Below are 21751 nucleotides of genomic sequence, written 5' to 3'. Positions count from 1 at the left end.
CGGCGGCGGGCGCGCAGCGTCGCCAGGGCGAAGCCGGCGTGCGGCGCGGCGCGGCGCGGCGCGGCGGGCGCGGAACGAGCGAGCGAGCGGGCGGGCGGGCGAACGAGCGAGCGAGCGCCTCCGTCCCCGGATGTGAGCTCCGGCTGCCCGCGGTCCCGAGCCAGCGGCGGCGCGGGCGGCGACGGCGGGCACCCGGCACCGCGGCGGGCGGGCGGGCGGACGGGCGGGCGGCATGGGGGGCGCCCCGAGCGGCCCCGGCGGCCGGGCCGGCATCGCCGCCGCGTCCCTCCGCTAGAGGAGGGGACCAAGCCAATTCTCTTTTTGCAGGAAAAGAAAAAAAAAAAGATTAACATAAATTGCATGTATATATTATTAGCATAATATATACATCTGATTTTATTTTTTTAAAAAGTTTATTTTTCTCCATTTTTGAAAAAGAGGGAGCGTGGGTGGCAGGCGGTTTTTATAAATTACCCTTATTTTCTGTTATTTGTCCCTGTCCTTCCCCACCCCCTGCTGAAGCGAAAATAAGGGCAGGGACCGCGGCTCCCACCGAGCTAGAAACCCCTTACCCATCCCACCCCGGCCCTAACGCCCGGTACAGTGCCCTGCACACAGTAGGCGCTCAATAAATGTTCGTGGATGATGATGATGATGATGATGAAAAAAATGCAGCATCAACGGCAGCATCAAGCGGACCACGCGAACGGTGAGCAAGCCAGAGCTTGGGCAACCCGCTGCAAAATCGAATCCTTGCTGTGGTCCTCTCCTTCCGATCCCCTGCCTCTCACCCCTTCCCCCCACCCCCGATGCGCTGGGTGGGCTCGGGAGGGGGGGGGGTTGGAGGGGAGGCTCTTGGCTTGGTGTCGTCTACACGGAAAGGGGAGATGCGCGACAGCCACTCCGTTCTCCCCTTCAGGCCCTGAATGTCAGAGTTAATTCTGCATTTGTGGGGTGGGGGCGGGCATTCAGTATGTGGAGTACCGTGGGGCGGCGTGTCGAGGTGATTCGGGTTCAGTGTCCTCGGGCTCAACTTTCCTCCCTCGCCCCCGAGTGATGGAAGGGGGAGGGGTGTTGGTCTTGGGCCGAGCCCCTTGCCAGCCTCTCGGTGCCTGCCCCTCCTCCCCCGCCCCCTGGTTGACTAAGAAGAAGGTCCTTGGCGGCATCCGGAAACACTGAGGACCACAGCGTTTCCCCGTTTGCGCCAGTGGGCGAAGCGCACACCCCTCTCCATACCCCTTCCCTCGCGGGGGAGGCCGGGTCTCGCAATCTTGGGGGAAGAGGATGGAGTAAAAGCGTGTATTCCCGCTCCCCGAGCCTCCGGAGCACACGTCGGTAACCTAGCAATGCCCGGAGAGTCGCTGCCGCTGTGGGGCTCCCCTCCTCAGCCCTGGCCCCGGGCACCACGTGCAGTTTCCATGCTGGAGGGGGCTGGGTCAAGGGAGGCTGGTGTAGCTTCTGGCCAAGCCCCCTCTTTGGAAATCGTCCTCATCTCCCCCAACCCCAGGAGGCTTGAAGCCTTTCCGGGTGAGCGCTCCCCAAGGGAGAGGATCAGGACTCATCCCTGGCGCTGATTGTCTGCTGCCCCGCTTGGTTTTGCTCAGTTCCCAGGCTTGCTGGCCAGGAGACCTGGGATCGCTTTGACTCTTATCAATAAATTGGCGTTGTAAAAAACAAAAATAAAACCCTTTCTCTACCTCTCTGCTACCTCTGTCACTTTGAGTTGTGCTTCAGCTGGAGACCATGATCCAATGTGAGCAGGTGCCTGGGCACCTTGCCTGGGGATGGCCTGACTCAAATGAGGGGGGCCCTCACACCCTACAGACCCCTTTGGATTGCTGCCTTGTGAGCTCCTGGATGCCAGCCTGTACTGAGAGGATACTTGCTTAGGCCTTGAGGGCCCCTGGTGTAATGTAGCCTGTCGATTCTAGGTATAGAGGTGCAGGCTGACTGGATGCTGACTTTCCTGATACGGCTGCAATTTAAAATGCAAAAAAGCCCTAAAGATGTTTTCTGTTTTCTGAAGCTTGTGGAGGAAATGAGTCCCAAGCATCATGAATTTTCATATGCAGGAAGTGTCAGTGCATAATCTAGATATTTGTTATGGGGCTTTTGGTATTGCCTGGTACCAGCGGAGGATTTTTTTTTTCTATGCTGTAAAAAAAATGCATTTGTGGCTGTGGAAAGATGTTGGAGTAACACCCTGAAAATGATTAAGACTATTGAGTTATTGGCACTGCCTTTTTGTGTGTGATGATGGTGATTATTTTAGAAAAAAGCTGTTATAAATATCTATTAAGTCATAAGAGGTATGTGGGATTTTAAAGTCAGAAAGACATAAAATAAAGGTGGGAATGACCTCAGTTTGTCACAGTACTAAAAGACTCCTTTTGAAGACATGGATATGGAAGAGAACTAAGTAGGCTGGGTATGGTGCAGCAGTGATCCTGCAAGACTGCCACCTGGAGCAGAACTCTGTGGACTTTTCTTGCTACTTGACTATCTGACCAAAGCCTGCTGCTAAAAAGTAGGATATGAGGTTCACAATGGAAACACAGGAATGCTTTCCCTTGGTGGGAGACAACTTTTGCTTCTTTTTTCTTTTATATTCATTGGATTCCTGTTTTTTTTGTTGTTGTTGTTGTAAAATCATTCTTTTTTTCCTTCTCCCCAGAGGTAAACTATGCAAGAGGCACCAGACTCCCTCTTTCTGGTGAAGGACCAACTTCTCAACCGAATAGCTCCAAGCAAACTGTCCTGTCTTGGCAAGCTGCAATCGATGCTGCTAGACAGGCCAAGGCTGCCCAGACTATGAGTACCTCCGCACCCCCACCTGTAGGATCTCTCTCCCAAAGAAAACGTCAGCAATACGCCAAGAGCAAAAAACAGGGTAACTCGTCTAACAGCCGACCTGCCCGCGCCCTTTTCTGTTTATCACTGAATAACCCCATCCGAAGAGCCTGCATTAGTATAGTGGAATGGAAGTATCCTTTTTATCTGGGAAGTCTTTCTCACTTTCTATTTCAACATCTGTATTTTTTTTAAAAGGATTTGCTTTCTGAAATGACACAAAGCTGTAGCAGTCTGAAATGTGAGCTGTAGAAGATGTATAGAAGGAGTTTCATGGTGTATGAAGGTCATTAGATATTAGATGGCTAGTTTTGAATCTATTATTTTTTGGAGAGTGGTATGTATTGAACCTATTGACAATGAAATGTGCTGATATGAAAAGTGAAAAAGAGACTATTCTAAGATTGTACTGCATGGTAGTGATCGTTAGTGGAATCTTCTCATTCTAATGTTTTACAACTACAACTAAGGCTAAGGTTGCGTCTAGCTTTTATATTTGGTGATGCCAGTTGGTCATGTGAACATTTGCTGCATAGGGAGCAGTTTTTTTTTTTTTTGGCTGACCAATAGTATGGCTTCTTGGAATTTCCTTTTGATAAGTTCCAAAAAACCTCTTTGAAACATGAGCATAAGGAAGCCTATTCAGGGAAGGCTTGTGTGTGCCTCTTCTTCCTGAGCCCTAGTGAGTTACAGAGTGGCCCTCTCAGTGGAGGAATTTGCAGTTGCTGCCTTTATAAAAAATTCTGCCTATGTCCTTGGACTGAAGTTACATTTCTGGGTGTCTCTTTTGTATTTTTAAAACTGAACTAAATGCTCCAGGATGGTTGTCATGTCCTAAGACTTGGGAAAGTATCGTGCTCCTCGGCTTGCTTATCCCTTTCCCTAAATCTGGAGGCCAAACTCCAGTTCCTGTCATCCTTTGGAACAGGTTGATGGAGGCTGGCTTTTTGAGCAAATGCCTTTCTAATTAATCTGATTATTTCCTTGACCTGGGTAAAATAAAGCATTTTCTTCCCCTAGAAGGGTGTTTGGGGGCTGACAGGGTCCTCAGAGCTGTCATTACCCAGAGGCAAGAGTGTGAATATAGAGCTTTCTCTCTGTATGTATCCCAGAGGGTGGAGAGGACATAGCCAGCTAGAAAGTAGAACTCTAATAATGTAAGTACCCAATGAACTATTTGCACACCCTCTGTCTTAGCTAGTTATTTTCTCTGCTCATGGTCAGGAGTTAAAATCAGGCAACTGTCTAGAACAGTTTTCAGAGAGAGCAGCTGAATGCTAGGGTATGTTTCGTTATGCCTTTTCTTTTTTAGAACAGATGCTATGGTGTCTCTTGCATAGTTGGGAGTTTATGTGTACATTTTTCTCGTTAAGTTCTTCTCTCGCCTGAGGACAGCACTTGTGTCAGGAAAGAGATGGCTAAATTAGGGTGTAGCTTAGTGGTCTCACTGGAGTCATGGCAGCGACTGCATTTGCCAGAAAGATGTCTTCCTTCTGTGGTTGGCTTGATGTGATTCTGAGTAAGCAGAAACTTCTCAGTGGGGTTAGTAATTTTTATAGGTAGAGTGTGATAAGAGGCCTGATGTTTTTCTTTGTGCACAGTAATTTGTACATAGCATTTATCTGTAAAGAGTAAATTTCTGGATCATGCTGCTAGCTTCCTTTCCTCAGTTACAAGACACTAGTGCATAGGAATTGAGGTATGTTACTGTCCAGGCAGAAGCCTGCTTATAAGTGGGACAGTTTTGAGAATACATAGATATTAAATGATGCATGATCTATTTATTTTTTTCCAATGGCAGTGACATTCTATTTCAGGGAGCAAGTTACAGAAATCCTTTCCAAACAGCTATGTCAGGCCCAGTGAACACTGGGAGAAGAGAGTCTGTTTTGTTTTTATGGACAGGCATAGCAGTGTCTTAGACCCTGGGTAGTGAGAGATGTCCTCTTACCCAAAAGAACTGTTAAAGTTAGACCTGGTAGTTTCTTGTGGCAATGGGAAGGTGGCCTCTAGTGTCTGGAGACTGAAAGTAGAACAAAATAATAATAAAAATACACTTTACATTTACCCTTCCAGAGCAGTGTAGTATTTTCTCATATTTGCAGGCTTATCATGTACATCATCAGGGAAATTGCAAAGGAAGAATGATGATATGGGAAACAGGAGAGACTAAGTGTGTTTTTATGGAGAATTACTTTGGGGGAAATTAACTTAAATTTCAGTGAGGATCTGCTGAGAGGAGAAATGACAAGAAAATTTTGTTGTCTTCTTCAGGTAGACTATCTTATTGGATGCCTGGATCCTTGGATAAAAGATTTTGTAACACTAGGTTTGAAATAAGAGAATAAACCCATCAAAGTTAGGAAAGAAATAATGTTATTTCTGTCTTTATTCCAATAAGTTATCAAAGCAGTTCAAAGGGCCAGAGGCTTTAGGAAACCCAACGTATCTCCAGTGAGATTTGGGCTCTTTGTTTCTTGTATCAGTTTTGGAGTTCCCAGAAGGGTATCAAGACTGTTTATATCCTTGAATCTTAGTACCTCTGAGAGATTTAGTTAAACCATGGCCTTGCCTCTCTGGGTGAGTGTATAGGAGCATTATTGTAAAGTCAAGCCTAGGAACTGCTGATTAGGTTGGCATTCATAAAATCCTGTGTTTGGAAAGGCTGAAAACCAAAAGAAGAAAAGTAGTCATCTTGGCAGATGTCAACTTTTATCTTGCCAGTTTTGACAATGTCTCTTACTAACACCAGAATGTTTAAGCAAGTATCTGTTGAAGGCTGATCTCAAAGTGATTCCTCCAAACTGCCCTCGAGATTTGAAACTGTTAATGCCCACTTTGAAAGTATTCTGGTGCTGATTTCTTATGGCTTTTAAATTTAATTTGTTTATAAATTGAATACAGCAACAGCACATTATAAACTAAGCTCCAGTCTAGCTCTAATTTGAAACAGTGATAGCTATTGATTACTCCAGTAGAGAAAGCAAAAGAGGGGGCTGAAGCTTGGCTTGCTTATCAGTGTCTGAGGTATTGGATCATGCCACGAGAGAGTGAAAAAATGGAGAAAGTCCTAGTAGCTTTGTCTGCTCAAATCCAGATGGCAGATTTACACTGACCCTGCCAGGAATAGCCCTTGAGAAAACGGCTATAACACATGGAATCAAGGATCTGCAGAAGAGATTTACCTCAAGATTGCTACTTCTCTATAACAGCTGGGAATTTAGCAAGGCCCTAGTTAGTTTGTTAATTTAAGAAGAAGAAACCTGGTTCACCCACTGCCCTAACTGGCTGTTCAGCACTTTTAGGTTTTAATATACAATGTGCAGCAGAAGAATGAGTGCAATGTGATCATCTGATCCTTGCAACAGAAGAAAAGGACATGGAGAGGTCATTTGATAGAACAACATATTGTGAGATGACCAGCTATGATTACTTCTGCTGGAAATCTAGTAGACGGGATAGTCAGTTAAAACACAATTTGTGAATGTCATTGTCATTTGAAAAGTAATTCAGAGGTGGTATGATTGAGAGTGCAATAAGAGGAATGGTTTATGTTTTCCTAATATATGTACCTTAACGGAAATTTTTTCAGACCATTTGACATATTTATATTATTGGCTATTTTTGCCAATTGTGTGGCCTTAGCTATATACATCCCATTCCCTGAAGATGATTCTAATTCAACAAATCATAACTTGGTAAGTGTCTTAGAGTTTCTTGCCTGTCCTGATGTGTGGTTATTACTTGATTCTGTACTTAACCTGGCAGTTGGCTTTGAGGGTGGTTGAAGTTTATGTCATGCAGCTTTACAGCTGTGTTATTTATTTATTTTGACCCATGCTTACATTTACACTGAATACAAGTGTTTAAAATCATGGATCTTATACAAATAGATGTGGGACTTTTTAATGGAAGGAATTTATAGCAGGTTTTAAGATAACTTTTCTCTCTACATAAGCTTTTGCTGTTTACCACTCATTTCCTGATAATGTTAGCTTGCTTTTTAAAGAAAAATTTAGTGCTATTTGGGAGTGATAAGTACTTTGGTCAATTTTTTTCTGGTAAGTAAAGAATTACAGATTTTATACATGACGTATGAATTTTTAATTCAATACAGCATAACAAACTAATAACTGAACAAAATTTGGAGAATAAAAAGTATAGTATTAGAGTTTCTACACCAGGTCCTGTGAAGTGCCCCAAGATAAATTGAGTCTAAAGTTAAGTTTACCAGGATACTTCTGTATACTTACTGTCCTCCTAAAGATTTATAGTGAGAATTAGCCAAATAAAAGCTCTGGGAAGTTTTGCAGTTAAAAAACAGGCTTCATTTTGTCTAGCTCAGTTCTTAAAAGCAATTGGTTATGGGTTCTTTAAGCTGTTTTTTCTCCCCTGAAGACATTAATATCATGAAGCCAGTGTTCCATAGAACTTCTTTTGGGAAAAGTTGATGTAGGTTTTGTTGCTTTTTTTTTTTAAGGTCCTAAAGAGCACTGGACGGAGACTTGGAACTTGTCCCACTCATTTGTTAGCTAATTGTATTTGGGGGTCTTTCTCATACCCACATACCATTTCTGCATTGTCATTCATCTTCATGACAGTTGAGGGAGTAGGATAAGATCACCAGGGTTGAAAAAATATTTATTTTTCTTCTGACAGTTGTAGTCTTAGTTTGATGATTCAGAAGCCATTTCAGGATTTTTCTAGTGCTAAGACATCTTACTAGCAAGGGTCAGTATTATTGGAGGCATGCAGAATGGTAGATGAAATGCTGGCTAGCTGGAAACTCTTCTGTTTTCTTTTCTAGTTACTTTCATTTGGTTTTGGTTTCTCATGTTAAAGCTGTATTTGAGCAGGGCTAGATGTTCTTCCCTGAGCAAGTGTTATAAAGGTGAACACATTAGACTTTCCCTAAATATAGAGGGTTTTTCTGGTTTCTAAAGAGAGTGAAATTATGCTGTTGTGAATTTACCTTTCATTGTTTATGTCCAGGATTTCTCATTACATTTTAAAATATCGTGTATATTCCAGGAATAACATGATGTCTACTTGTATTTATATTTTGTTCGCATGATTTCTAGAGAATTTGCAGGAGTTTTTAGCTTTTGCTGCTGAAAATATGACTGTAAATGTGAGCTAAACACCTACAAACTGTTAATATATATTTATATGATGCTTACAATTGTGGACACTTAAAATGGCTTTCAATTTGGTTGTAGACATGTGATGCTAGATGATGGTTGAAAGGCAGAAGTAGTGAAAATTCTCCCATCAATGGAGATGGATAATTCTAGTCTAGGCCACAGATGGTGTTAGCCTTGTTACCAAATTTAACCATGAGGGTGGTGACCCAGTTTGTTGCTCTTTTGTAGATCAAGAGAACATGATTAAACAAACTTAGAAAATATATACCTTCCAGAAAGGCAGATTAATTGAGATCAATGGAATAATTAATGTAGCTGCATCTGTAAGCCAATTAATATTCGGGTTATTTCCCCCAGCATAATTCAGGGTACTGATATAAGTACTTTTGGACCATTTGGATCCTTCAGCTAAGAATGAGGAAGTAAATACAGGACACAGTGGATGAATCTCTCTTCTTTCCCCTTTAGCTTCTTCAAGCGGATCCTTTTTTGATAATTCTTAAACACTAGATTTATTCTGAAGTGAGATAAACAGTGTGTTAGTTTGGCAGGCTGTTCTAAAAGCTAGTGTGTGTGTTTTTTGACCTCTTTACTGAGTATGCTAGAACTCATGGCATTAAAGTTCCTATCTTGCTTTTACTTGGATGGTCATGTGCTAGATGAATTTGTGTACTGCCAGTTTCTCAGTATTTCCTTTTCTAGTGTGGGAAGGGAGGATCTTTGTGGATTTGCCCGTGACTCTGAGCAAGGTCCCATGCCATGTCTGTCCTCCCATCAGGGATTCCAGTTTTTTTTTTTTTTTTTTTTACATTTGACCCAGTTTGTATTAAAGTGATTGCTCTATTTTGGGGATTGGTTTAGAGGCAGCTGAACAAAGCTTATTTTTCTTCTGTAGTAAATACCTTTCATTTAATGTGACTGACAAAACAAAGGGCAGGCTGACACGAGTTACACAGTTGTGTGTATCGGGGAGTTGGTGGTTTTCTTTTCCTGATAGCTTGCTGGGAAATGTGTCTGACAAGCTCTTAGGGTGAAATTCAGCCCCAGCTCTTTGGCCAGCGTTCCTGGCTGTTTCAGGTCATTTGAAGTGAAATTAATACTTTTGTTGGATATGGAACGTGGCTTTCCCTAGGGGTTCAATGTGTGTTTGGTCTGGGTAGTGTGTAACTAAGCCATCTTTGGTAATTTGGTGACTACCTTAAGGGCAGCAAGTTTTCCTAGAGTTAGATTGTTTTAAAAATATAAAATCTAAGTTTCTGTGCAGCATTCACTTGCGGACTTGTGGGGACTAGTGGAGGCTGAAGCCATGGAAACAACTTGCTCAGTTCCCACAGCAGTGGCCCTCTTCACTCTGTCAGTCACTGTATTTCCTCAGTTCCTCTTGCAGAAGGAGGGTATCATTTATTTTTTCTGTTGACATCAAGGAGGGAGCTCTTCTGTGTCAGGTGCCAGATGATTATAATTTATGCTTCCCTGTGATGAAAAACACTTCATGTACTAATCCTCATTTTCTCCTAAGCAAACTGTACAGTGGGACAATTTTTAGTCTGGGCATCCTGCTCCTGGTATTCTCCTTCCCCAGCCTCCCTCCCTTTTTTGTGGCGCTGAACTGCCTCAAATTAGAAACATCCAAAATGAGGATTTCCATCTGCCAAGTCAGAGCTTCCTTGCTATCTGCTGATAACTGTATCCACCTCTAAGCCTGCAGGGACTGACCAGAGGACAGGGCCTCTTTGTGGAGGTCTGGCTCATATTAGGTGCTTAGTAAATGGTTATTAAACTAAACAAAAAGTTTTCTTTTTAACCAACTCTTTGACTTCTTTCCTGACTCCCTGCCCCTTTTGTAAAAATCTCGTTGTTGAGGCCCATATATTTGTATTTTTAGCTTGTTGACATTGGCCTCAATAACATTCCTCTCCATCTTCCATTTTCTCTCCATTTACACTAGTGTCAGATGATGCTGGTGTGATTTTGAAGGCTTCAGTAGCTACTCACTGCCCACCAAGGAGAGGCTAGACCCCACAGTGAGGTTGCAGCTTGGTTTGGTCTGACATTTTTTGCTTTATCTTTCATGTCTCTCCTTCATAGTTTTCCTTCTCTATTTGTCACCCAAAGTTCCTAAATACCCCTTCTTTTATTTGTCTGCCTCCTGGCTTTTCTTGTACTATTTTGTTCATGTGAATGTCTTTTTTATCCTAACTACCAGAAGTCATGGTCCTTATAGATGCTTGAGAATGATTCGATTTTTTTCTGTGATGGAATGAATGAATTTCATTTTTGGTCATACTGGGGTTTGAACTCAGGGCTTTACATTTGCTAGGAGGCCTTGTACCATGCCTCCAGCCATTTTTGTTCCCATTATTTTTCAAGTATGATATTATCCTTCCCCTACTCCCCCCTCCCCCACAAACCCCTGCCTGTGGTGATCCTCCTACTTACATTTCCTGAGTAGCTGGGATGACAAGTAAACACCACCATGCCTAGCACTTTTATTGACTGAGATGAAATCTTGCAAGCTTTTCTCCAGTGCTGCCCCTGAGCAGTGATTGTTTTGATCCCAGCCTCCTAAAGTAGCAAGTTTTAGAGGCATGAGCTCTCATACCAGCTCCAAATAAACAATTGTACTGGAACATCTTTCGCAGCACCTTGTGTATAAAATGCTCTCTACTTGTATATATTTAATCCATATATAAGTAGTTGCACTTCTTTATTTTATTAATCATCTATAGAATAAATTCAGAGAGAACCATTTCTAAATCCCTGCCCTCTCTGGCATAATCATACATGTTCGGCAAGTAAGTATTGATAACTGCCAAATGAACAAGCCTCTTGGAAGAAGCATATCCTCCTTTTTTTCCTCAAGTCACCATTTAGGATCTTCTTGGGTGGTAGGGCCCTTGTCGGCCCTTGTGGAAGTCCATGTCTGGAAGTCAGTGGAAGTTTTTCATGTTCTTTTTGAAAAGCTTAGTGTCAATGACTCTTGTCCACCTCTGCCTGAAGGAGCCCTTAAAGCTGGGCTCAGCCAAGAGATCTTGTACATTTTGGGCTCTGGTTCCAGGATTCACAGTAGAGAGACAGTGGGCATCTCTGGGAAGCTGTACTGAGCTATGCATTCTTGCAATGACAGGGAATGCTGTGAAAGTCTGGTGTGATTGCTTTCTCTCTACAATGGCGAAGAGGCTTGGGTACTATTATTAGCTGGGCTTAAATAGCAAGCTTATTGGATCTTTGTGGTTTTATAGTTTAGACTCTTGTCAATTTTCAGAGTGCAGTGAATTGTAATAGGGGACCTGAAAAACAAATTTGTAACCTGGATCATTGGGCTTTGCTGAAAAGGGAGGTACAAGTTCAGCCCTTCATCTTGTGAGAAAAGCCATCTTTTCTATTGAAGTGAGTTGCTTAAACGTTTCTGCTTTGGCCTAGTGGCTTGGTTTTTGTTGAATTATCCTGCTAAGACAGTATCAGCAAGTAAGGAGCAGAGGGTATGAGTAATTAAGATATCCTACTCTCTTCATACTAGTCAATCATGAGCAGATTGTGAACATGAGCTCAGCCAATTCCAGCAGAGGGGCAGGGCCTGCTGTGTTAGGGATAAAAAGGGAGTGACCCACCTGTTCTGTGTGCTTGCTTGCCAGATTTTTGGCTGATGGCACACCCTACTGCAGAAGGTAACTTTGTTTTGCCAAGTTCCTTCCAAGTTGGAGTCCTTCTTTCTACTGACGTCCTGAGTCAATTTCTAACAATCGTTAGTGTATCTTTGCATTATTGTTTCTATTTCAGTTGCATTTTTTTCTTTTTTCTGTTTGGCAGTACTATACTGTAGTTTGAACTCAGGATCTTAACACCTGCTCAGCAGGTGCTTTACCATTTGAGATATGTCTCCAGCCCTTTTTGCTCTTTTTTTTGGTTAGTCATGGGACTTGAACTCTGGGCCTGGGCCTTGTCCCTCAGCTCTTCAGCTCAAGGCTAGCGCTCTACCACTTGAGCCACAGCACCACTGCCTTTTGCTCTGTTATATTTGAGATACGGTCCCATTTCTTACCTGGGCCAACCTGGACTGGACTGAGAATCTCCTATTAACATTTCCTCCTATAGCTGGGATGACAATATACACTGCCATAGCCAGCTTTTTCTGTTGAGATTGGCAGCGGGGAGGGGGGGGTTCTTTTTTTCACAGACTGGCTTTGAACTGTATCCTCCCCATCTAAGCCTAGATAGAGTAGCTAGAATTGTAAATGTAAGCTACTTCACTCAGCATATTTGGACTTTATTTCTGTATGTCTAGTTTGTAGCTGTTCTTTAAGGACAGCTCACATTCTGCCTCCTTTGTCCAGCCTTCTCAGACCCTTGACTATCCCCTGCATCCTACTCCTATCTGCTCAAGTACATATTTGATTTCTTACTAGACTCCCATAAACATGGAAAAGTCTCTATATTACCATTCTCTTTCTACCTTATTTCTATAACTCTTGTGGGAAGTGGCTTGAATGGTGGTGGTTGTGCATATGGGCAACTGAGGTCTGAAAACCAGCTGATTAGTTGAGTGACTTTGGATAAAACTAGAATATGAGTTCCTAGAGGCTGAGACTAGAGTCTGATTCAAGTCCCCAGCCTCGTGAACTTAACACTGCACCTGGCTCACAGTAGACACATCAGGAAATGCCGGTTGAATAAGTGGATAGGTAAAATGAATGATCACACAGAGTGCCATGGTACATCCTTATAGATCATTAGTTAATTTTCAACAATTGGCTAATGATTAATGTTTATCCAGAGAGGCTGACTTACTGTCCTTATCCAGAGAGGCTGACTTATTGTCCAGTATTAATGAGAGGGTAGGAAACACCTGTCAGAGTTCACCCCTAATTTCTTAGCAAATTTAACTCTTTGTATTAGTGTATGAGGGAAGAAAGAGCAGTACTTCATAGTACTTTTTGAATCCCTATCATAAGCCAGCTTCCATTCAATAGTGAATATTGGGAGTGATTCTGGATGAAAGTTCAGTTCTTTTCCCTTTCCTTTTCCTTTTCCCTTTCCTTTTCTTCTTTCTTTTTTCCTTTCCCCTTTTCCTTTGTCCCTTTTCCCCTTTCCTTTCCTTTCCATTCCATTCTTTTCCTTTCCTTTTTGTGAGACATGGGGCTTGAACTCAGGGCCTGGGTGTTATCTCTGAGCTTTTTTTTGCTCAAGGCTTGTGCTCTACCACTTTGAGCCACAGCTTCACTTCTGTGTTTTCTGCTGGTTAATTCTCATGGACTTTCCTGCCCAGGCTGGTTTTGAACTATAACCCTCAGATCTCAGCCTCCTGAGTGGCTAGATTTTCAGCCTGACTCACCAGAGCCTGGCTGGAAGCATCATATTCATGTAAAGAGTTTTGGAAGAAGAGCTACAAAATAACCAAAATAAATGGACTTGTGTCATAAAACTTTACCCAAAGTTAGGATCTAGTGACAGTATGAGCCAGTTCATCTCTTTTGTTGTTTGCCTCATTTGGACAAAGAACAGATTATCGAATAGATAAGACAGTTCTTCAGAAATATAATTCAACGCTTAAAAATTCAGACTTACTGCTATTAAAGTTCCTTACAAAGAATTCTAGCAGTGTTTTTGTTTATCTCTCTCCCCCCCCTCTCTTTTTCTCCCTGTCTTTAAAGAACATTGCCAAGAGGATTGTGTTTCCTCACTGTGGGCAAAAAAGTTCATGAGATTCAGAAAAAGCTGATCATGGTAGTCTGATAAAGCTTGGCATGGTGGTACTTGCCTGTCATTCCAGCTGCAGTGGAAAGTATAATAGGAGGGTTGAGATCCAGCCTAGACCAGGCAAAAAGCAAGACTGTTTAAAAAATAACTAGAGCAAAAATGGGCTGGCACAGGTGGTAAAAGTACCTGCCCCGTGAATGTAGAGCCTGGAGTATAAACCTCAGTACCACCAAAAACCCCCATCAAACCCAACACAACCCTTAAAATCAAATTCTGTTGTTAAGTAGGCACACCATAAGGAGAGAATTCCCAGCTATACTGTTTCCACTTCTGTTTTTTTGTCAGTCATGGGGCTTGAACTCTTGAGCTCTTCAGTTCCAGGCTAGTACTCTACCATTTGAGCCCCACAGCACCACTTCCCCAGCTATACTTTTTTTTTATTTTTTGTTTTTCATTTTATTTTATTTTTTTTTTGAACATACTGTACAGAGGGGTTACAATTACATGGGCAGGATAATGCGTACATTTCTTATCAAGCATTGCAGCCTCCTCCTTTGTTTACCCTTCACATCCCTTCCCAGCCTCCCCCCCCACCCCCCACCCAATCCTCCCCTGCTCCCCTCTCCCCCCCTCCCCCCAGCTATACTTTTGACAAATAGAACTTCCTTAGTCCGAGCCCCTTGGATTATAAATTGTGAAAAGCTCTCAAACTGGCTTATCTGAAAGAAAAAAAATATGTAGGCATATATGTGCTAGCAGGATATCTCCTCACCCCACCCTGGTGCTAGGGATTGAGCCCAAAACCTTGAGAACGGTAGACAAGCCCTTTTTACAGAACCACAACCCCAGTCCACTGTTAAAATGAAAGCCTAGGGGGAGAAACTGTATTAGAAGCAGGGAGCTTAAAGATATCAAGATTCTACTCCCACCCCATGTCAGGTTTCTGAGGTTCTCATACCTGCTATTGGTTAGTCTGACATTGTAGTACTTCAGTCCTGCTTGACTCATTTGAGGAAAGGCCTGTGGGAGGAGACAGTGCTTTCTCATCTGTTGCTTAAATGTAATATTTGAAAAATGATTGTAGCAGACTGGGCAGTAGTATTTGTGTAATTTTTAACTGGCTGTAGAAAGTGAGGCTCCTAATTGTTAGAGGGGACAGCTTGCCCAGCAGTCGAGACATTTAGTTCTTGTTAAATCAGTGTAGTAGAAGGAAAAGTCCCCAATAGGCCCCTAAACGGCTAGTCACCAAAGAAAGTTCTGAAAGAAATTGGCGAGGTTCTAGAGTTCTTTTCCATTCTGTTTGGGCCAAGGGGCCTGTGTGCAGTTACTGTTGAGAGGATGGATATACTGGGGGAGAGATATTGGTGTGGTGTTCCTAACCCTGCAGGGCACAGCGGGCTTAGCAGGCCACCCAGGAGTAGGTGATGGCTTCCCTTCTGCCTCTTAGGTGTGCTGTTCCCTGGGACTCTGCCATCAGCAGTCCCAAGCTGTTTTCATTCCCCATCTGCTGTCTGTCCAGGTGATGGAAATAAGGAGGGGGTGTTGTTCCCTCTTAACCCAGGTGAAATTGGTATTCACCTAGCTGGGATATTGTTAAGGGAAGTTAGGGTGTTTGGTTGGGCAAAGAAAGCTGGAAGTGGGTGATGCGGGGAGGAAGAGGAAAAGAACAGCTGAAAGTGGGGATGAAGAAGGAGCTGCTTTAGGTGAAGTCACCTCTCTGCGGCCTCCCTTCTGTGTGTGGTGGGGGAGAATGAGGGTGGGTGTTGACACAGACCCATAGGATACAGCCTTATTCTTCCCACAAGGGAAGAAGGGCCCCAGACACTGCTCAGGCTGGGGAAATGACTTCTTTTGACTCTCAAAGCAGTGATTTCTGTTAATTTTTGCACGAGTGTAATTTTAGGAATCCCAGGACATCTGTTAAAATGATTGAGTGAATGATTATGAGGGTCAAACTAGAGAGAATGGCGGGGCTGACAGAGGGGAGGGAAGGCAGGTGCAGACTGCCCAGGGTGTGTGGTAGGACTCAGGCCAGCTGAGCCTGGCCCTGCCTGAACTGAGCTCACAAGGCAGCAGAGAAAGAGAGAACTTGGGATACACAGGGATGGGCGAGAGGCTCATACTTTCTCCTCCCTTTGCCTGCTGTAGTCAGCTCCTGAGGGCCCCCCCTGCCTTGTGTTTCCTGTGTCTGTGGGGGAAATCTAGCATACCTAGACTTGCAGATATTTTTGTAGGGCTGTGAGGACACATGCTTATACGTAAGGAAATTACATAAGGAAATAGTCAACAAATACTTTATGTGCTGAGCATACTAGTGCTGGCTCCCTGAACTCAGTCCCCTCTGTCCCCTCTGGATCTCTAGCCCTTTTGGATGTGGCTTCTCATGTTGCTGATGCCTTTTCATTAAGAAAACAGTCATTTCCTGTAGTTTGCATTCTTACTGTAAAGAATCATCCAAATTTTATACAAATAATATATGAATAGATTCTTTTAAATGATTAAACAATAATAAAATAACACCCCCTTTTAACTACCCAACTCATTCTAGTTATTCACTAATTGTGTGAGACTTCAGAATTGTTTTTTATTGTGTGTGTGTATATATAATATAAAATACAGTGTATTTTAATTTTCTGAAAAGGCAATTAATTAATTAATTGAATTAATTTTGCTGGTCCTAGGGCTTGAACTCAGGGCCTGGGTGCTGTCCCTGAGCTTTTGTGCTCAAGGCTAGGGCTCTACCACTTCAGCTACACCTCCACTTCCAACTTTTGTGTGTGTATGTGTCTAACTATAGATAAGTCTTACAGACTTTTCTGCTCAGACTGTCTTTGAATCACCGTCCTTAGGTCTCAGCTTTTTGAATAGCAAGCAAGGATTATAGTCATGAGCTACCAGCACCTGGCTCCAATGTTTTTTCTTTTTCTTTTTTTGGTGTGTGTATGGGCACACACACACATGCCAGTCCTGGGGCTTGAACTCAGGGTCTGGGCACTGTCCCTGAGATTTTTTTTTCCCCTTCAAGGCTAGCATTTTACCATTTGAGCCACTGTTACACTTCTAGCTTTTTGCTGGTTAATAGGAGATAAGAGAACATGGACTTTTCTGCACAGACTGGATTAGAACTGTGATGCTCAGATCTCATCTGTCAGAGTAGCTAATATTATAGGCATGAACCAGTGGCACCAGGCTCCACGTTAGTTTTTTTTTTCCCCCTGGCCATTGAGTTTTAACTCAAGGTGCTGTCCCTGAGCTCTTTTTTACTCAGAGCTAGCACCCTACCACTTTGAACCACAATGCCACTTGTGGTTTTCTGGTGGTTAATTGGAGGTAAGAGGCTCCAGACTTTTCTGCCCAGACTGGCAATCCTCAGATCTCAGCTTCCTGAGTAGCTAGGATTATAGGCATGAGCCACCAGTACCCGACTTCCACATTAGTTTTGGGATAGATTATTTTTGTCTGATTATTATTATCCAATTATCCAATTTGGTAATTTCTGATATCCCATGTTCTTTTAATATTAACAAACTTATTTTTCATACACAGTGAAAATTTGCCATTGCTACAGTATTTGCATAGGGTTTATGTCCCTTCAATTCCCCAAACTCTGAGCTAGGTTAGAAAATGGAGTTTGAAGAAAAATGGGACAGTGGGAATAGAAACAAAAGTAGTCCTGCCTGGCACTTGAAGTCAGTGGATTGGTAGCACCTCTGGGCACTCCATTGGCCTTTAGCGTTTCTAGCAGTGGTAGCAAAAGAAAGCACATCCTAACTTACATGGATTTTATCCCTCCACCAAGGGAGGCAGCCACATGTATTCACAAAGCACTTTCAAAAAAGGGAGTCCAAGGAGGATTGTACAGCATGAATCTTTGTACAGTGTAAGGTACAATGCCGGGGCACTGCGAGCCACGGTTCTGTGGTGCTTTTGTAAGAGTCAGAAGTGCTGTGCAACACATATTCTCTGTATTCACTTTTTTTTCTAAAGGGTTAGGACATAACATTAACTGGTACTATGAATGAAAGTTTTCCAGATAGAACATTCCTTTTTTATTATATGAATTAATAGAGGACTAAAGCCAGGGAGACTGAGATAGTCATTACTGTGATTCACAAAGTACTTCTTTGGACATTCATTATGTGTAAAATGTATTCCCTTAAGTGCATTCCCTGATGTGTTAACTTGGTTTACAAGTCTGGATACAAGCAGATAGTATGGATTAATGCAAAGAACCTACCCCTTCCCCCCATTTCCTTGTAGAAGATGTAGTTTTATTACTTTAATCTCAGGAAGTGGCCAGTATTGTTAGTAGACATCCTTGAATTTTCATAGTTAAATAAATAACAATGGTGTATAATAAAAACCGGTTTGTATTTAACTGCTTTTAGATTATACGAAAACAACCCAACCAGTTAGGATGTTAAGTGCTGCCCTTTTATTTTATTTTGTCAGCTCTTCAGCTCAAGACTGCCACTTGAGCCATAGGGCCACTTCTAGCCTTTTCTGCTTATGTGGTGCTGAGGAATCGAACCTAGGGCCTCATGCATGCAAGGCAAGCACTCTACCATTGAGCTACCTTCCAGCCCTAAATGCTGCCCTTTTATACCAGTAGTTTTTAGCCTCTTAGTATTTTATTCACTCAAAAATGACAATGTACAAATTAACTTATCTTTGGGCTTAACACATTCTAAATTATTTAAAAAATATATATCAATGATGACTCTATGGCTTTTTTCAGAATTTTTATCTGTTGGGAGGTGAAATCAAAATTCAAAGTTGGAATGCCAGAAGTGAAGAAAGCTAGCAAGAATTTCGTAAAAGAGAAGTGCTGAATGAGTCTTTTTCTAGGAAGCTCCAAGGGTTGATTCTAGTGTGGTTGGAGTCAGAGAAAGCTTTTTTTTTTAAAAAAAAAAATTATATTTTTTAATTATCTTTAAGTAGCTGTACAAAGGAGTTGCTATTTAACAAAGCACTTTATGAATACAATGCATCTTGATCAACATTACCCCTTTCAACATTTTCACACATCCCTCCCAAAGAGAAAGCTTTGATGTATTTGAATTAAGCTAATATATGCATTAAATATGGATGGAATGATAGTAGGCTTCATGTCCTAGTATTGATTTACCTGTGATGAGCCACAAATGCTATGTGAGGTTGGGATTTGCAGAGACCCTCAAAGATCTTCTGACCATCCTGACCTGGCATAAGGTCTTTTAGTGAGAAAGGACTCAAGTGTGATCTTGGGCCAAGGCATTTGTCCCTTCCTCAGTCCAGTGACAACTTGAAGCACTCCCATGTGACCAGGTGGCAAGATCTGAGAACATGTGGCCATTAATGTTGAAAGATTTTGTCTTCAAAGAAAGCTGAGCCTTGAGTTAGATTTTTAACTATCTCTTCAAGTTTTCTTTTTATGTATCTTCCAAAAGATAGTTTTCCTCCCTCCTCCCTCCCCAGTTTAGCTTTATAAAGATCGTTACTTTCTTCCTGCATACCAACCTTCTGAAATCATTTGGCAATAGACTACCTCAGTGTTTTGTAAAATGGTCACAAACTGGCTAGTGGCTAGAACAGGGTAAGAAAGAGTCAACTTTATCTGCCTTATAGTTACAGTGGGTCTTTCCTTAGTTATTCTGTCTTCCTGTGGTTTGCTTGCTCTGTATTTTTAACCATAACTGGAGGTACATTGGTAATTGCCTTTGCTACTCACAACTGATGTTTATTGAGCTAGGTGGGCTTTCCATCTAATCTGATTTAATCCTTACATTAAAGCCACAAGGGAGATACTGTCAAGGTCTTCATTTTGCTGGTGAGGAAACAAGGCTTGGAGTGGGTAGTTTGCTTGCACAAGGCAGGGCAAGAATTTGCATGTGGGCTCTGATTTCAGTGCTCACACTAATCCACTAGGCTGAGAAGGAAGTCAGTGCTTATGTGGCTGCTGGTACCTAAATGCTGAGCAGAGATGAGGCAGTCAGCGTGGTAGCCCAGCAGAGATTGCAGCAGAACCTCATGGAGCTTGGTAGGCTTCCCATTTCTGATTTTAGTTGGTGTTTGGGGACCTGCATTGACACTTTCCATCCCACTTCATTCCCACCACCCAGCAATGTGCCAGGGTTGACAAAGGAACAGGGGCTATGGTTGGAGAGAATCAGGCCCGAGGTTTTAAACAACCCTATTACCCTTTGGCTAACCTTCACTGTCATCAAATTAAAATAGGAAAGATTAAAGGAGTTGACATAGGGCACTAAGCAGATTTTATGGCATTTTAATTCCTTGAGGAGTGTTGATTGGTGAGTGACAAGTCCAGGGTACCTGCAGTTTCTGTCAGTTTGGGCGAGGGCTTAGGGGGTTATAGCAAACTGCTATGGTTGTTGGGTGCTTGAGGCCTGGGCTCACTCAAGCCCCTAGGTTTGCTTTTCACGGGCGTGTGACAGGAGTAAGCTGCTTTTCTTTTCCTGCTTCTGTCCTTTTCATGTGAAAGAAGAAAGGAAGTGGCTGCGGGAAGTAGCTCAGGGTCTAGCCCTTGAAAACAGTGCTTCACAGCACAACTGGCTTATAGGTGCGAGTTGCTAGCCTTCACTTGACAGATGAAGAAACTAAGGCTTGGGAAGACTGGCTTTCTTGCTCTGGGGCATTCGGTGAAGGGGCAGCAGCTGTTTTAGAAACATTGTGTGTGTTGGTGTTTGCTTTCCAAAATCAGGCCACAGAAGCTGTCTTCACCAGGCTGATCCAATCCATCTTGTCCAAGTGGCCAGGCCTGAAACAGTAGTGGCCAGAATGGGTATTGGATAGGATGAGGAAAGATGGAGGAGTGTGATAGAGGGGGTGACAGTGATCAAGATGTACTCATAACCCGATTTGTGGAATTGAAACCCCTTTGTACACTACTTAAAAAACAAAACCATGGCCTGGTGCTGGTGGCTTATGCCTGTAATCCTAGCTACTCAAGAGGCTGAGATCTGAGGATCACAATTCAAAGCCAGCCCAGGCAGGAACATCCATGAGACTCTTAGCTCCATTTAACTACCACAAAACCGGAAGTGGCACTGTGGCTTAAGTGGTAGAGTGCTAGCCTTGAGCGAAAGAGCTCAGGGACAGTACCCGAGCCTGAAGTTCAGGACCCATGACTGACAAAACAGCAACAACAAACAAACAAATCCCCAAACCCTGGCACTGGAGGCTCATGCCTGTAATCCTAGCTACTCAGGAGGCTGAAATCTGAGGATCATGGTTCAAACTCAGCCTTGACAGGAAAGTACATGAGACTCATATCTCCAACTAACCACCAAAAAACTGGAAGTGGAGCTGTGGCTCAAGTGGTAGAGTACTATTAGACTTGAGCACAAAAGCTCAGGGATAGTGCCCAGGCTATAAGTTCAAACCCTAGGACGGACACACACACACACACACACACACACACACACACACACACACACACACACGATGACACACACACACACACACACACACACACACACACACACACACACACACACACGATGTTGGGTTACCTCAGTGAAGAAGTGAGAAGTTACCTGCTGGTCAAAGGTGGGTCCAAACCTGTCCTTTGTGTCACTTTTGTTTTAAACAATTCAGAGTTATTTCCCTAGGGATACCAGGAAAGAAAGCCCCATGGCAAAACCCCAAACCTACACTTTATCCTAAGGTGTGAAAGTGTCTGTAAGTACTTTCAGTCAATCCAGTAATCTACTGGATTAGTGGTCTCTTGTTCTTGGCCTTGGTACCAGTAATTGGCCAGGTCTTCATTGAAATAATGCTCAGAAGTGGAAAGAACACAAGAGCCAAGGTATGAAAGGAGATGTCAGGGAGTTCTGACCTGACAGCTGTACGATTCCTAGAATCAGAATAATGCTGATAAATCACTCTCACTCAAGTGGTCATACAAAGGCTACACAGTGCTGGCATCTTACTAGTGAATTTCATTTTCACAATGTTTTTGTGGGTGTTGCTTAAATTTTATAGGTGAGGCAGCCAAAGCTTGGTGTTGTTAAATGACATACCTCTGATCAAGCAGCAGAGACAGGATGCGGACATCATGT

The 21751-nt window shown here is 42.9% G+C and overlaps 1 protein-coding gene across 1 annotated transcript in view; it reads left to right on the top strand.

Moving 5' to 3' along the window:
* The first annotated feature begins 590 nt into the window (after positions 1–590).
* The window catches only part of Cacna1d (calcium voltage-gated channel subunit alpha1 D), a 349086-nt gene continuing 327925 nt past the window's right edge, over positions 591–21751 (top strand). The window contains exons 1-3 of the mRNA XM_042680100.1: positions 591–709; positions 2675–2984; positions 6443–6548. Coding sequence (XP_042536034.1) covers positions 643–709; positions 2675–2984; positions 6443–6548 — 483 coding nt within the window. The 5' untranslated portion in view covers positions 591–642. The remainder of the gene's footprint in view (positions 710–2674; positions 2985–6442; positions 6549–21751) is intronic.

This window comes from Dipodomys spectabilis, unplaced genomic scaffold (genome assembly GCF_019054845.1).
Source record: "Dipodomys spectabilis isolate Male_0828 unplaced genomic scaffold, ASM1905484v1 ptg000054l, whole genome shotgun sequence".
Lineage (NCBI taxonomy): Eukaryota > Metazoa > Chordata > Mammalia > Rodentia > Heteromyidae > Dipodomys > Dipodomys spectabilis.
Note: the sequence above shows the minus strand (reverse complement) of the source record. Positions and strands in the feature narration are given on the sequence as shown.